We start from the raw sequence: 16,428 nt of genomic DNA, 5'->3' as shown, positions 1-16,428 counted from the left end.
TCATAATAATAATAATAATAACAATAATAATAAAGACGGGTCAAACGATCTTTGCATTCATTCATATTTAACTCATCCGCATATCCAGTCATGCATTCATTCATTCATTCATTCATTCATTATTATACTCTGGATCTATGGCTGTCCTTCTCCTTCCCTCCATTATTACTTACATTCGGGCAGTCAATACACAGTTAAAGTAAGATGGATAGCATGGGAAAAAGAAACTGCAGGTAGGAGATGAGGTGTGGCCAGGAGAACCAGCGAGAGGGCATGTCGAATCCACGGCAGGAATGTTGTCACGTAGGGCAGCGCATGCGCGTTGGATCTGAAATCCAGAGCGCCAAGTCCTTGTGCAGTGAGTGCCGAGTGGACAGATGGACCCATCCATGCCATCGAAGGCGCAGCGGATATCGTCTGTTTCAGTCTAGGACAACGGAAACGGCGTCAGCATCGTAACCAGGAGCAGAGTCGGCTGGACAATTTCGAAAAGAAAAGATTCGAGGCTCTTCTTCTCGCAGTTCTTTTTTCCCCCATTCCTTTTTTTTATTCCTTCTATTAATATGGAGAACGACTATTTTTGAATTATGTCATGTATGATCTCAAGCTGGAAAATGGGCGGGGGATTGTTGGAGAGTAAAGGCATGGTATGGGAGATCGTTCGTGGCAGTGATACCGCATTGTTACGGGGGTGTTTAATCAGGGCCTCCTATTTGCAGAACACCCAACCCCCTCCTCCAAAGTTGGTGAATCACTCCGTGGAGTTGTATAGAAAAGATATGATAACAACAACAAACATCGGAAATGAAATCGCGTGAACCTGAAATGAATTCTTTGTCTAAAACAGATTAGTTGCTTTAAATATAGCGGCTAATGTATGGTGTTAGTGGCAGCAGCAGCAGCAGCAGCATCATGTATGAAATTTCGTAGGCGGAGAGCATTTACTACATCAGCTGCAGAGGCGACTCGACGGTACTTAGCAAGCAGGTGGCCAGCCAGAAGGCGATCGAGGTTGAAACATGGTACCGGACTCGCCTTTCTCACAGTCTTTGAGTTTGGACCGACGGTCCATGCTGCGAGAGATTTTCCCGGGGGTGGTTTCTTACTGACTGACCTAAGGGAAGGGGAGGGGCAAGTTGGCGCAAAGAAGTGGTCCTGTACGACCGGAGACTGGAGGCATGGATACGTGCTGGAAATGCTAAGCCATTTTAGCTTAGGCGGACAACCGAAAACTCGGTTCAGCGACAAGACAGAAAAGGGTGAGGGAGGGAGGGTGCCAGTTCCATGGCTCCCTTCGACCTGCAATGCTAATTGACTAGTGGTGATTAGCAGCGACACAAAGTCGATCCTCAGGCAGGCCCGGGGTCTTCTTATGTGAACCTACCCACTCTCGGCCACTGAACTGACGGCCCCATCCCTCCGGTGCGGAAATTTACTCCTATCACTTCCGTGTGATCCTAGCCTGCGAGGCCAGTCTTGCCGGGACAAGCCGTTCAAGAACGCGCGGGAGAGGTGGAAATGATATCCAGTTGACGGCGGTTGTCGCTGTGCTGCAAAAGAAGCAGAAGTGGGCGCATGTGGTCCAGCTGCGGCGATGAGGTGATGATAACAGTAATCCGTCCACCAGACCGGGAACTTGGCCCAACCCTTAGCGCCTGGCCTAGGGTACATAATAGAATACCACTTCAACTCGCCTTCCTAATCCTAGCAAGCCAACAACTTCTTAAAGTAGTAAGGTACTTACTCCTTATCTCATGGTTCACTATGGATTTCCCCCGCCACGGCGGATCGTTTGGGTGCGAGGATTATTTTTTTTTTTTTTTTTTTTTTTACCTTTTTCAATTGTCTTGGCTCATCCGAAGGGACGTTCCGGCCGGATGGCAGCAGGTTAGGTAGATATTTCGGATGATGACCAGTGCTCCGGGGAATTCTGTCCCAATCATCTGGATCTCCCCCAAGTGCCTGGAGGAATGATAATCACTATTCCCGTACTTTACGAGGTCGATCAATTTGAAGCCGGCCTAAGTTACATCATCACCATCACCTCGATAAGCCCAACAGGAAGGCATCCCAGGTCTCCGGGCGACCAACGGAGTGACCTTGGAAACTCCTGGGATCAGAAACCGCCAGTCAACCTGGTCCAATGAGACTGCGACTTGGTTGCCGCGCTGGACGTCCTGATTCTGTTGCCACATTACAGCCTTCAGCAAGGCTGGCACTTACCCTTCCTTTAACCCAAGCAACATGGAAATGGTTTGCACCCCGCATCTGAGAGGTGGCCATATAGTGGTTTTTCCTACCAAGTATTGATGGTATCTCCAGATAGGACCTGGTAGTCAAATAGCAAGCAATAACTAGGTACGGTGGATGGTCTAGTGGCTTGGAGATGATAGTCTTTCCCCGTCAAAGGTAGATTGACCGGGGTTGGTCGGCTCTGGTGTTTCAAATGCCAAAACCGACAGCTACTACAGTGTAGTACCAAGCCGGACGCACTATCCTGTCACGACTCGCTCACGTCTTACTAGAATCGATGAGATAGTTGTCGATACCTGGGGGGCTAATTTAAATCGCAGTCGATTCTTGAACCAGAGAAATTAGGAATTTACAGTTTGAAGGTCCCAGTGATCTAATTCCTCATGATAATCATCTGATGACCGGAAACACAACCCCCAATTATAATGCTCGGCTGCCTCTACTTAACCCAACCGACCGTCCAAAACGTGTAAGGTGCAGACGCGGCAAAGTGACTCGATCGTCCGATGCTAAAGAGCGCGCTACTCTGATGGGGACGGTATGAAGGAGTCTGGCACCTCGGAACTGACTAGTGCCTGCAGAGGGCCCTAGGAAGGAACGAACTAATGTGTTACGATGTACACATGAACAACAAGATCAGGGTCAGCTCAGGTAAGCCCCCGTGGTCTTATATGTGATAGCTGAGTTCTTGCGCTGAATTCTCCTTGAAATAAGAGCACTGCAAATTGCTCAAAACAAAACTCGTAAAGGTGTGAGGAAGAACCACCCTAATTGTCATGAATTATGATGATACGGTGTACGGGAATGTAAGTCTGATCAAGTCTGCTTAAGCGTGAGTGGCCACATGTGGGTGGATCACTTGGGGGGTGTGGGCTTCTTCCCTCTTTGCTCTTTTTTTTCCCTCGTTTCTTTTCCTTTTTTCACCCTTCCTTTTCTTTTTCGGGCCCATAGCCCTCCGGTTCAATAATGTTGAAGAAGAATGGCACTTTGGCCCGAGGTATCCGTCTACCTGGGACACTCTGGCCACTTCAGCGCAAACGACCATGTACAGTGTAGATAGAGCTGAGCCGGAGCTTTCCCAGGATAAAAGTTGAGCTATTAAGTTAATGTCCACGGCAATTCACTATTATTATACATGGCATGGTAGGTTCATGGGAATGATGACTGTACACAAGAGGCTCGCAACGCGGGATGTGAGGAGAGGATGCACATGAACCAACCCATGAAGGGGCGTGTCAATAATGAGAAATGAAAAATAATACTCGGTCAGCCAGACTCGTGTTGCGCAGGTCCGCATTCTAGCACTCCGTATGGAGTCGGAGGCTGCCTGGCCTTACCTTAGTTCTTCCGTAGCCAAGAAGCTGTTATGATCCTAATCGTCAGGTGACCCCAGGCAGCCAGCCCGCACGAGACAATCGTGTTGCTCAGAGAGAAATATTGTCATATTAATGCGGTAAGTTCCATAGTGAAAGTTTGTTTCTTGGAGGCAGGTTTTATGCAGTTTCCACTGTCCCAGAAGAGTATCCCGATGCTTGTCGGAAGGTATGTATGAGAGGGGGGGAGGTGAACATGAACTTCAACTAGCGATCAATAATAAATGTTGGGTTCTGATAGCCGGGCTTCTTCTCCGGCCACCCTTGCTTACTCACCTACCTTTAGTCTGCAGAGCGCGCGCGGGACAAGAAGGAATAGCGTGGCAGCTGGATTCTTTCTAACGTCTGTGCCCCCCAACTGGGTCGCAGGGTGGTATTGCCCGGGTTAGTGAACACTGGACGCCTACTGACTGATCGAAGTACATACGAAATCAGTGGTGATCAATGCGATCGCCATTGTCTTTATTTCATATTCCTGCTTCTGATATTTTGGCTGCCGGACTCGTTACTTCAGTTCCCTCGCCCGTACGGGGAGGAATGATCATATCCGGGGACGCTGCTAGGCACCATATGGCCAGTGCCACTTGCCCACGGAAGATGCATGCCGCTATTGACTAGCACACGACCAACCTCCGTTGGGTAAGTCATTCCTTTCGACTGGCGGATCAGCAGGGCTCCGATTAGCGGGTGAGCCGATCCAGGAACGTTTCCGCACGGGAACAGAAAAATAAAAAAGCCCATCACACCTACTACTATCAATATTAATTGTCACTATGATATTATCATTGGGTTATTATATCTTGGGTATGAGATTTATGCTATTTATTCATTGCTCATTTCACAGCAGAATAACTCGGGCCTATCAGGCTTTGCAGGATGTAGTATGTAATGTACGTAAGTATCACCTAGCGGCCTTAGGCTCGCCGAGAAGGCAGATCGGGGGTGTGGTGCCTGAGGCCGATGGGTCACCCACATCTTTACTTAGTTACTGGATGGGATGCAGTTTCCCGAAACGAGCGCGTTGCACCCGCGTTCCTGCCAGAACCATCACCCCCACAAACAGGTCTGTCTCGCCAAGGTTCTGGCATGGTTGCCGCCATAATCACCATCATCAACACTGTCATATCTGGTCTGGCTGAGTATTTAACACGCTTGGGTATCTATTCCTCTCATTTCTGTTGTGATTCGTTTATATTAAGCTAGTTCTTGTCCCACCGGGATTAGCCATCCTTGCAATGTTGCCTGGGCACTCTCCGACCATATTATACTTTCCATGAATTTCATTGCGTATGGGAGCCCCACGAGAGCCGCCATAGCTGTAAAGAGGTCTAAACGTCGGCCCAGGTATGTCTGCACCACCTGGGCAGCCATTTCAGACCTATGGCTTTCAGACATCCGTCGATATTGCCCGCCAGCGGACGTTCGAGGTAGTCCCATTGGCTGGAAACAAGCGACCCCCGGACCCTACTGCAGACGATGATCACAGGCCAGTGGGAGTCAGACATCCTACGACTGTTTCTAGTGCGGTTGGCCGGTCGGTAGATTTTATCCGCCCCTCGTTCATCCTTCCCAAGGCCCGTCTGGTCGCCAGTGACATCTATCCGGTTGCTGAGACGCCGGCGGCGTGTCGTGGTCAACAGCTGAATGTGTTCCCTACCGACCAGGATCCGGCACACAATCCTTATTTGTCCTTGAATCACCCCACGTATGGCTTGCCTCCAGGACTGGTGGCTAACTTTGCCGCAGCTGGGCTTCGCAGTATCTACCAGTGGCAGGCGTCATGCCTTCTAGCGACAGGCCTCCTCAAGGGCGACCGACATTTAGTCTACACAGCCCCCACGGGCGGGGGGAAGTCTCTCGTCGCCGATGTTTTGATGCTTAAGCGTATCATTGAGAACCCCGGACGCAAGGCTATCCTTGTCCTTCCCTATGTTGCCTTGGTACAAGAAAAGCTCAAGTGGCTCAGACGCATCGTACAGGATGTCGAGAAAATCACCCATGATGCTGATGACCAAGCAGCCAATGAAAAACCGTACCACAACCGGTGGAACAAGCTCCAGCGATCGATCCGTGTCACTGGGTACTATGGTGGAAGCAGGACTGCTGCATCCTGGGCAGACACAGACATAGCTGTCTGCACAATTGAGAAGGTGCGTTAAGTCTTTTGTCCTCGAGGTCACGAATCATCCCTGATAGTTGTCACATAGGCGAACTCTTTAATCAATTCCGCCATTGAAGAATGCAGCATTGGCGACTTGGGTGTAGTCGTTTTGGACGAGCTACATATGCTGGATGATGAACATCGCGGGTATTTGTTAGAACTCATGGTCACCAAACTACTCCTCTTGCGACAGAAGACCCAAATCATTGGCATGAGTGCCACCCTATCGGTATGATTTTAGACTCGGTTCGCAAGCCTTAAGGCTATCTTTCTGACGAGTCCAAGAACACAGAAATGCTTGCTGAGTGGATGAAGGCCGCTTACTTTGTGTCGACATACCGACCAATACCGATTGATGATTACCTGGTTTATGAGAATGCAATCTATCCCGCAGCAACCTCGAGGCAGCTTTTCCAAACGATCTCTAAGCTGAAGTCGATGTCCAACGCAACTTTCATGGAATGCATGCCTCCAGATCGTGTTATTCGCCCCTCAACCTTCCGCGAGCTTGCAAATCCCATGACGAATTCGACTGTAGCTCTGGCAATCGACACAGCCGACGCCGGGCATGGCGCCTTGGTTTTCTGCGGTAGTCGGCATATGTGCCAGATCCAAGCAGCTGTTATAAGCGAAGCAATGCCAGCACCTGCGGAGAACACAGATGAACTCAGCAAGCGTTTAGATTTGCTTGCTGATCTACGCAGTCTGCCTAGCGGCTTGGACCCGGTTCTCGAAAAGACGCTCGTGAGAGGAGTAGGGTTCCACCGTAAGTACCATTCGCATCGATTCCACGCATATGCTAAGCTATCGTATAGATGCAGGAATGACAGCAGAGGAGCGCGAACTGATAGCGCAGGCATACGACCAAGGTGTCTTGCGTATACTCATAGCGACCTGCAGTCTTGCGGCTGGAGTCAATCTCCCTGCACGGAGGGTTATTATCAATGGAGCACGCATGGGCAGGGAACTTGTAGGGCCCGCAATGCTGTAAGGTGCCTTTGTAGTGGATATAGTGTGCTATCGGCTAATATTCGCGAAGGCGACAGATGTGTGGAAGAGCTGGCCGCAAAGGGAAAGATGAGGCAGGTGAGACATACCTGATATGTGGGGATAGCGACCTACAAGCGGTCTGCGACCTCTTAGAAGCAGAAATGCCCGCCATCGAAAGTTGCTTAGCCCCGGAGAAGAGGGGACTCAAGAGGTAAGTTCTCAACTCCTTCTTTCTGAGGAATGGATAGCTCACCTCCCACAAGGGCACTATTGGAAGCTATTGCGACCGGGCTTGTCTCCGGTCACGATGCTATCAAGGAATACGTTAGATGTACCCTTCTGTACCTGACGGTGGATAAAAGGGTAGCCTACGGTATCATGGGTTCCGCGCTGCAAGAACTAGCCACCGAGGGGCTAGTACAATTGAACGACGACGAATCGTACTCATCAACACAACTTGGCCAAGCGGTAGTGGCTTCGGCGTTTGCGCCCGAAGACGGTCTCTTTGTCTACGAGGAGTTGAGAAGAGCGTTGCAAGCATTCGTTATGGATGGCGATATGCACATCTTCTACTTGTTCACGCCCCTGCAAGCAGCCACGGCAACTCCGATCGATTGGCTTATCTTTCGCGATCAGTTGGACAGCCTCGATGAGAGTGGGCTACGCGCATTGCAGTTCGTTGGTGTCAGTCCAGGTTTCGTGAATACGATGTATTTTGCCTCACAACCCCTTTGATCGTTCATGAAGGCGCTAACGGTTTCATAGGGCGCAAAGTGGGGCATCGCTCAAGGAGAACACGCCAGAACAGATTAAGCAGGCCAGGATCTATCGCAGAGCGTACACGGCCTTTCAACTTCGGGACTTGAGTAACGAAGTGCCATTGTCGGCAGTAGCCAATCGCTATCGGATTCCGCGGGGAGCAGTCCAAACCTTGGCACAACAATGTCATGGCTTTGCTGCGGGTATAGTGAAATTTTGCCAGCGAATGAACTGGGGCATGCTTGCGGCAGTCTTGGATCATATGCGAGATCGTCTGGAGGCTGGGGCGCGCGCTGATCTGCTGGAAATGGCTCAGGTTACCTTCGTGAAGGGATGGACGGCCAGGTTACTCCGAGAAAATGGTTTCCGCAATCTAAGAGCATTGGCAGAGGCTGATGCAAAGGACCTTGTCCCTATACTTATGATGGTATGACAAGCTTTGATAGCAGAGTGTAATGACGCTGTGCTAACCAAAACTTACAGGTAAACCCGCGGAAGACCCAGAAAAACCAGCTGCACCCGGCGGAGGCCGAGCGTTATGCGAAGAAGTTGCTTGCTAAGGCAGAAGTCATTATTGCGTCGGCCAACAGGATTTGGGGTACGTATGGAAGATTCTGCTACCTGCTACTGTTCCAGCCCGGCATTTCTAACCTAGATACCCCAAAATTATAACAGAACGCGAGATGCAGATTGAATTAGACGAGTGAACAATTTCGAAGTGTCTTGGAAGTTAAAGTGGGGCGATTTGGCGCTATCTGCTCGACATTTTGGACTAAAGGACTTCGTCTAAACGATAGATCTATACGTTCCCTTGCAGTGTGAGGTCTGGCCTCGTTGGGACTTTACAGATGAGCAGAACGGCAGATTCATTATACCCCGAATGGTAAGATACTTGATAGAACACTGCTAGATTTACATAGTATGCCAATGAGGTTGGTAAATCCAGAGCCACGCTGCTCGGAAGGATGACAATAAGCGTTCTAGACACCGTTCAGTTCATTCTGAGCCGCAATCGGCTCACCCAAATCGACAAAATCCAGGAGGATGAAGTTGGGCAAGCGGCTGTATATGGAGTAGCACAGATCTGCCTGGGCTCCAATGCTCCCAGACCCCGACACCGCGTTGGTGTCGGATGCATGGTCCTTATCGGGAATGAGAATCCCCAAGATGTCGACATCCAAAAAATGATTGACAATATACATCCGTCCAGAGGCCGACGCACCAGCGGGCCGGTCAATGCTGCAGTCGGGAAAGGTCGCATTCGTCACGTCATAAGGGGTCTCGAAGAAGTACGCAAACTCGTCGAGGATGTATGGAACAGTTGAAGTATCGGCGCCATAATCTGGAAATCGGGTCAAACAAGCCTCTCAGGACACGCCTGCCTGGCTACTGCTTACCAAGAAAAGACACCAACCGCGTGCCATTTCCGATCAGTTCTCGTAGGGTCGGCCATTCATCCATGGCCAAAGTGTTTGGAGACGAACTCGGCACGAATGCATAGTCTGAAATACCGGAGCTGTTGAAGACATCGCCGAACTGTGAGACCGATAAACTATCACCGTTCGTAAGAAGGAGGGTCACCACCTCATCCGGGTTGCTGTCCATCCAGGTTTTGACTGTAGTTAAGAATGATTCTAGGCTGCCCGCGTCCTCCAGCAGGCACGACGTGTGGCAAAGGAGGATGGTATCGTCCAGTGCAGACTTGTGGGTCTGGCCCTGGAGGAAGCGGATTCCCAGGTCCAGCTGCTGGGTGACACTGAGATCTTGGTTATCGGAGAGCAGCGATCCAACGAAGGGGCTGTCGTGGGCGCCGACCTGGGTAACATTGGAATAGCGGCGATCACAGTAGTCAGCCTGGCCGTTGCAGGTAGACTGCGCGATGGTTGGCACAATGGATGCTATGCCCACCGCTAGGCCGAAGAGGATGGGTGGGGGGAATATCATCATGCAAGAGCGTTTCAGGTCCTTCAGACGCAGTTATTGCTGTGTTCGACAGGGGCGTTGCCGTAACAGGCAGGGAGGACGCCGATGAATGAGGAATGCGCCGGCTTTATTTATACCCTGGCCCTTGTTGTACGATGTCCACCCAATATCCCATCTTCTGCTAAAGTGACCGCGCCAACCATGGCTGATGAATTCAGTAGTGGCTTGTTGGAGCCATTTGCCAGCTTGTGACCTGCACGGGTGATGATGAGGGATAGTGTGATAACCCCAACCCGGACACCAACCGACAGGGCAATCACGGTTAAGCATCATGATAGGACCGGCGGGAGAGCAGTCAATAGTCAATACTACTCTACGCTCTAAGCCCATGAGCTAACTTCCCGAGCGCAGAATTAGTGAATGCTGATCATGCTACTGCAATCCAATCAAGCGGGGGGGTTGTAAAGGAGACAACGAGTGGTTGGTTCGGAGCCAGGCGGTTGAATATATTGGCAGATCCTTAGCCTGGCCTTCGGGGGCGCTAACTGTAAGTTCCTGAATGGGAGTAATTGCTGACTGTTAGAAACATGATGGGATATGTATGACCATTCTCCCTGCATTCCCTTAGAAAGACCTGATGAGGGGGAAATAGAGAGGGACTGTTGTCACATGAAACCCGTCACCATGCAGGTCAGAAGCTTGACAGCGACGCACCCTGTTGGTTCATGATGGGACGTAAGGGGGAAAGGATATCCCCGTGATTCTCACCATCTCATGTTGTTTCCTTTATGATAGGTGTATCTGGTGCTGAACTAACTCAGAGAGGAGAGTTTTCTCGTATGGGGGTGGGAGATGCCTAAGGCATGGACAAGGGTATTACCATGTTTACCTCGGCTTTGCAACACTTGAATCTTCAGCCACAGAGTCGATCCCAGCGATAAATGCGCGGAATATTAAGTATTGAGAACTGGGAGGATTTGACATCTCCGATGAAGTGATGAATTGGATGTCTCTTCCGACCGAAACCGTCCACGTGGTATAGGCATCAATCGTGTGAGAGGATTGTTTTGCTGTCCACACACGCAAGAAGACATATATCTAGGTCTTATGGAACTTGTTAGGTAAACCGAATATCAAGATGTAAGGGGCAAGAAACAAAATGTACTGTATCTGTCCAACTCCATTGTTGATCTTGTAGTTTATCGAGACAATGGCCATTCATGCTTTCCAGGCACCCAGGCATCCATGGTCAACTTCTTTCTCCCGCTTTCCGGATTAGGACTAGATCGCGTAACGGTAACCGTACCAAGATACCCCGACACCAACTCCTCCTCCTTCGCCGGTGGGTATCTCCGGTATCTCTGCCTGGTCTCTGCCTGGCCGGGTCCTTCTCCATTGCGTCCTCCAGTCCAGTCCAGTTCAACCCAAGCTCGTCGCAGCCTCTACTCCTTCCCCCAGATCATTCCTCACCCCACTCGGCCTCATAGTTATCTTACCTGAATAGCTCGTGCGTCTCCTCGCCGTGCTCTCTCCCCGTGTCTGCCGCCGCCCTGCACCTGACATCCAGCCCCCCCCGTTGATCCCGGCCAGCCTCCACTTTTATTGCCCCGTTCGAGCTTCGTGACATCGAGTGTTGAGACCATCGGCGCCTCACCGTACAGCTTCCATTCAACATCCCCTCGCGATCATTGTTACTCTTAGACAAGACAGTTGGAGCGATGGTCATTCGAACATCCCGCCGATGAGCTCCATGATCGAGACCAGTAATGACTGGGCACGAGAGGATGAGCTCGACTTGGGCCAGGAAGACGATGAACACTCCCCGCCCGCCCACAACGGCGTCTCCGATCATGCCAACGCTCAGCAACCACCGGAACATGGCTCAATGGCTTACTTCGAGGAGGATCTCCCCGGCGTAGCCAGCGAAAATCATGTTTCGGGAAAACCAAGCCCTCCTGTTGACGCCGATACCACCGACCTGCCATCCTCGCCGCAGTCCGGGCAGCCCGGCGCTCCCGGTAGCATGGATGAGACCCTCTCGACGCCAGATGATACCCCTTCTTTGCATGTTGGTCGCGACCATGTTTGTCCCGCCCTGACTCCCCGCTGATGAGAATAGGGCTCTGTTCTATCGTCGCGAAGCAGCAGCGCGTTAGCCTTCCGCGGCTCTCCTCACCTCAGCCCCAGTCCTTCCCATCGCCCTTTCGATCGTCGTTTCCAGTCAAGACTCTCCTCTGCATCGCCAGTCAGTTTCCGACCGTCATCCCCATTTCTAGCCCAGATTCACTCCCGAAAATCTTCCCTTACTAGCCATCTATCGCCCGGGACCGTGGACTCGGGCGCGGACACCCCTCTGGGCCCGTGGGATGTTGTGCAATGGACTAGATTGAGGAAGCTCAATGGGCAGGCATTCTCGGAAGTTGGTAAACGGAACTTTGGACATCCCACCTGCATGGTCGTTTCGACGTCCATCGTGGTTGGTACGTCCAAGGGCATCATCCTGGTATTTGACTATCAGCAGAACCTGAAGACCATCATTGGACTTGGGACAAAGGGTACGTCTAATACTGAGCTCGTCTTAGGTCCCTACTGCTGACTTGGGCACAATGTAGCAATTGAATGTGGTGCGATCACGTCGTTAGCGCTGTCAGCAGACCACTCGACGGTTGCTGGAGGCCACACTTCGGGCGACATATTTACCTGGGAGATCTCACGGTCAGCACGGCCTTTCCTCCACATTCCCCCAATTTCTGCTAGTCAGATCGAGACTCGAACATCGGACGGCCATATCGCGGGTGCGCCGGTCATCCATGTGGGCTTTCTGGGAACGCGACGGACGGCACTCGTATCTGCAGATAAGCGAGGAATGGCCTTCTCACACCTTGCTACTCGAGGAATGGGCGCAATGGGACGGACGGTAAAGACTACTCGGATTCTGGGTCGCTATCCTCAGGTTTTCGCGGAAGGCAGCCGACCGCGAAAGCCCAGCTCGGTCCTGGCATTCTCGCCGCTCCCGCTCGGCAATGTCGAGCAATCCACCGACTCGCTAGGTTTGGTCGCCATGCTTACACCGTATCTCCTCGTCATTGTTTCGACGACGCCTGTCGCACAGACACAACACAAGTCGCCCCGTCCGAAAGAAGTTACAGCTCACGGCGCCATGACTGGAGCCCTTGCCTGGTTCCCCGCCATCCGGCTCAAGGGCAAAGATTCGGAGATTTCCAAGACGAAGCTTGTATATTGTTGGTCCAATGTGCTGACGGTTATGGACGTCTCGGAGGTGGAAACCGACGAGTCGCCGAGCCGTGATCGCCCTCCAAGCCTATCCTTCAGACCCAGGAGCCGATGGAAGGCCGACGAGGCGATTGTTGCCGTGCAATGGCTGAGCCGCTCAGTGCTGGCAGTGCTCACTATCACACAGCAGCTGCTTATACTGGAGGACCACACCATGCGTGTTACCGAGGCTGTTGACCTCCTCAACCGGCACATCTACCACGTGGATTTGTTCTCCGCACAGCTGCATAACTTGGTCGAGCAGTTCAATGAAGAGGATACATCGATGCATGGAGTGGTGGCAGACGCCTTTTATATGAGCTTCCGTTCTTACAAAGGGCGCCTGTTTCTGCTGGGCTTCAACGAGATGCTGATCGGAAGCCTGTCGAACTGGGCGGATCGGTTGTTGGCCCTCATGGAAGCCGGTGACTTTATCGGTGCGATCCAGCTGGCGACATCATACTATCAAGGTAGCGCCGAGAAGCTGACCATTGGATTACCGGAGGAGGATGCACTGAGGCAGCCATTGGTTCGAGAGAAACTCCTGGAAATGATCTCGGCTTCGCTGAAGTATGCCTTTGGGCGGAATACAGAAGCGAATAGCGGAAGACTGGGGAACGGACAGCTTGAGAAACTAGCCGAGGTGTCCATCGCGGCATGCGTCTGTATGTCCGAGGAGGACTTCCTTTGGGACGAGGTGTTTACCTGGTACGAGGAGAGTGGCTCACCGGGGATATTTCTGGATGCGCTCGAACCGTATATCGTGGAGGGGACCGTCCGCTCTCTTCCTCCGACTGCCGTGAAGGCCCTGATCAATCACTTCGCGACGAACCACAGCGTTAGCCGGTTGGAAGAGATCATCTGCCTGTTGGATACCGCCACGATGGACATTGACCAGACCACTTCGCTGTGCAAGCATCATAATCTGTACGACGCGTTTATCTACGTCTGGAATCGCTGCCTGGGAGACTACGTGGGCCCGTTGCAGGAGCTCTTGCAGCTCATTCCGACACCGGAGGCGCTCGTTAATGGGGAGTCAGTGGATGGGCTCAAGCGGTATACTAATGCGATGAAGATGTTCCCTTATCTTTCCTTCGTTCTTACTGGGCGTGTCTATCCTACCGGGGCAGACATGGACGACGCCGAGGCGACCCGAGCAAAAGCAACCTTGTACGATTACTTGTTCTCTGGCAAACCGTCTGGCCCCAAAGCCGGGGCTCGAGCTCAGCCAGGCGGGTCATTTTCCGAGCTCCAGGCCATGCTGCGATTCGACACATCCAGTTTCATGAGTATGATGAACGAGGCGTTTGAGGACAGCTTTTTGAATGAGCAAGAACCCGATGAGACTCCTGTCCGGGGAGTGTCCATTAACCGACAATATCTTATCAGCATTCTGTTACAGGTTATGACTCAGTCCTTCGATGCATCTGATACCATTTATTTAGACATGTTCCTTGCGCGCAACCTTCCTAAATATCCACAATATATTCTCCTCCCGGGCAGCACTCTTCATCAGGTCTTGGAGCGGCTGTGCCGATATCCGAGCCTGGATATGGCCGACGATTGCGAATTGAGCGCCGAGTACCTGTTGTCTTTCTACCATCCTCCCAACGTCCAGGGCATGATCCCGCTCTACAAGGAAGCACGCTTTTTCCGGATTCTGAAAGCTACCTACCGCTCTGAAAAGCAGTACCCGGAGCTAGTGCGCACATACCTTGAAGATCCGAACGAGCAGGAGGCCATCTTTACCTGTCTCCATGACTGCCTTCGTCCTGGCTCAGGACTAGGTAAGAAACAGCGACGTGATGTTGTCGACGTGGTCAAAGAGCATGCTGGCCAGCTGGTCGCCATCGATGTGGAGAAGACCGCCCAGACGATGCAAGGGCTCGCACCGGAACTCCACGGGACCTTCCTTGACATTCTCAAAGACGATACTGGCCGGCAGTACCAGTACCTGGGCGTTGTGGTGCGCATGTCTTTGCAGTCTGTGGCGGAGGGACGACAGGGCAAGCCCATCGAGAATTGGATGGTCGAGCGATATGTGCAGCTGCTCTGCAAGTATAACCCGTCTCGCGTTGCCGACTTTGTAGATGATCTACGGGTCGGAGACGTCCGGCTGGAAGAACTGCTGCCATCCATGGAGGAGAGTGGGGTGGTGGATGCGGCCGTGATATTGCTGGCTCGACAAGGTCAAGTGCGGGCCGCGATGGATCGTCTCATCACACACCTGGGGACTCTTGAGTCAGGGCTGGTAGGCATTCTAGAGAATCTGCACGATAGCCCCGACTCCGCCAGTACGACGGAGGCGATCGACCATCTCGTTGAGTCCCTTGACAAGTTTACGCGAGTGGGAACCTGGCTTTGCCAGGGGCAAAGCAAGACGGCGAAGAATTCACGTGCGGTGGAATGGAATGGCACGGGTAAGGGTAATCTGGAGCAACCTCTCTCCTTCGACGAAAGCCTTTGGCTAGATCTTATCGAGGCCGTCGTGCGGACGGCCAGCAGCGTGTTTGGCTTGGTGCAGCCAGAGCGTGCAGCCCCAGTGACTCCGGCAACCAGCCACTTGATGTCGGCGTTCCGCGCCCTGGTTCAGCAGGTGTTCACGTCGCTGCTGTCCAGTACGGTGCGGGTTGGTGGATCATCAAGCAGCGAGCGGAGCGACGTGAGCTTTCTCCGCATTCTGCGGGCGTTCCTCACGCGGGCGGCCAGCTGGTCGCCCTCCCTGTTGGAACTACGGGCGGTACTGGCATCAATATTCTCGGCCTACACATATGAGAAATCCCTATTAGCACTGGCCAACGGCATGCTGGACCGGGACCTGTTTGTGCATGTGGACGAGGTGACGCGACTACGGCAGCGGGGATGGCGACCACGCGGGCAGGTCTGTGAAATCTGCCGGCAGCGCATCTGGGGACCTGGGGTTGGACCCCAGTTTTGGCAGGCGTGGGAGCAGAAACAGGAAAAGACGCACGAGCAGCGTCTCCAGAAACGACTTCATGCACAACATGATCCGGCGACCGCGCGGGGGAAGGGCAAGGCCGCCGATGCAGGTCAGCCGCTCCCGCTGATGGATGGGCATGCGGCCGCAGCAGATGGTGAGGGTGTGAACGGCGAGAACGCGACGGTGGCTGCTGGGCCGGTCGTGATCTTTTCCTGCCGGCATCTGTACCACCGGCGATGTCTGTTGGAGGTCGACTCTTCGACTACTGCGCACCCTGCGCATCCCCAGCACCGACACCATCATCAGTATCAGCATCAGCATCGTGGAGGACCGTTTCACCGAGGAGGATCGGAGTGGGAGGAGTTGTTGGCATGCCCGATGTGTCCTGTACATAATGAACCAGCGATGGCAGCGTGACGACGATGTCCTAATAGCATTTTCTTCTAATTCTTTACCTTCATCTCTACTATTTCCTTATTGTCTTTATTTTTTTTTTTTTTTTTTTTTCTGCATCTTAATGAATCTAACAGGATCGGCTGACCGAGGGAGGCAAATTCCCGCGAGCTGTCAAAAGGCCATTCAAAGTGACACAAAACAAAATAACGTTGGTGAGTGGCATTCCAGTTGCTGCATCCGGGCGGGGATTTCATCTGCTGATGCTGCCGGCTATTTCCTATTTTCCTCCCTGTCAGGCCCTCTTGATTGGACTTTCCGATGCATCGCGTGGCCCTGTCCTAATCTCGGGTTATGGGCTG

At 52.3% G+C, this 16,428-nt stretch overlaps 5 protein-coding genes across 5 annotated transcripts; 3 read left to right on the top strand and 2 right to left on the bottom strand.

Moving 5' to 3' along the window:
- Window positions 1-634: 634 nt before the first annotated feature.
- Window positions 635-1,348, top strand: BO83DRAFT_3928 (uncharacterized protein). The gene has a single exon (XM_025532954.1). It carries the CDS (start codon window positions 878-880, stop codon window positions 1,313-1,315), a length of 438 nt encoding a protein of 145 aa, XP_025393198.1. The 5' UTR covers window positions 635-877; the 3' UTR covers window positions 1,316-1,348.
- Window positions 1,349-1,994: 646 nt separating this feature from the next.
- BO83DRAFT_374020 (uncharacterized protein) lies at window positions 1,995-2,534 on the bottom strand. Its single transcript, XM_025530102.1, has one exon. The coding sequence runs from the start codon at window positions 2,193-2,195 to the stop codon at window positions 2,022-2,024; it is 174 nt and encodes a 57-aa protein (XP_025393197.1). The 5' UTR covers window positions 2,196-2,534; the 3' UTR covers window positions 1,995-2,021.
- Window positions 2,535-4,972: 2,438 nt separating this feature from the next.
- BO83DRAFT_442824 (DEAD/DEAH box helicase) lies at window positions 4,973-8,208 on the top strand (the record flags this gene model as incomplete). Its single annotated transcript, XM_025536425.1, has 8 exons — window positions 4,973-5,776; window positions 5,834-6,016; window positions 6,073-6,553; window positions 6,603-6,774; window positions 6,827-6,988; window positions 7,041-7,487; window positions 7,543-7,963; window positions 8,020-8,208. 8 exons carry the CDS (start codon window positions 4,973-4,975, stop codon window positions 8,206-8,208), a joined length of 2,859 nt encoding a protein of 952 aa, XP_025393196.1.
- A 308-nt stretch (window positions 8,209-8,516) lies between these two features.
- On the bottom strand, window positions 8,517-9,480 carry BO83DRAFT_422230 (uncharacterized protein; the record flags this gene model as incomplete). Its single annotated transcript, XM_025535029.1, has 2 exons — window positions 8,517-8,878; window positions 8,934-9,480. The coding sequence occupies 2 exons, from the start codon at window positions 9,478-9,480 to the stop codon at window positions 8,517-8,519; spliced, it is 909 nt and encodes a 302-aa protein (XP_025393195.1).
- Window positions 9,481-10,877: 1,397 nt separating this feature from the next.
- Window positions 10,878-16,090, top strand: BO83DRAFT_433232 (CORVET complex membrane-binding subunit VPS8; the record flags this gene model as incomplete). The annotated part of the gene is made up of 3 exons (XM_025535665.1): window positions 10,878-11,527; window positions 11,579-12,014; window positions 12,072-16,090. The coding sequence occupies exons 1-3, from the start codon at window positions 11,201-11,203 to the stop codon at window positions 16,088-16,090; spliced, it is 4,782 nt and encodes a 1,593-aa protein (XP_025393194.1). The 5' UTR covers window positions 10,878-11,200.
- Window positions 16,091-16,428: the final 338 nt, after the last annotated feature.

This window comes from Aspergillus eucalypticola, assembly GCF_003184535.1.
Source record: "Aspergillus eucalypticola CBS 122712 chromosome Unknown BO83scaffold_1, whole genome shotgun sequence".
NCBI lineage: Eukaryota > Fungi > Ascomycota > Eurotiomycetes > Eurotiales > Aspergillaceae > Aspergillus > Aspergillus eucalypticola.
The sequence above is the reverse complement of the archived record's forward strand: the minus strand, read 5'-3'. Positions and strand labels throughout refer to the sequence as shown.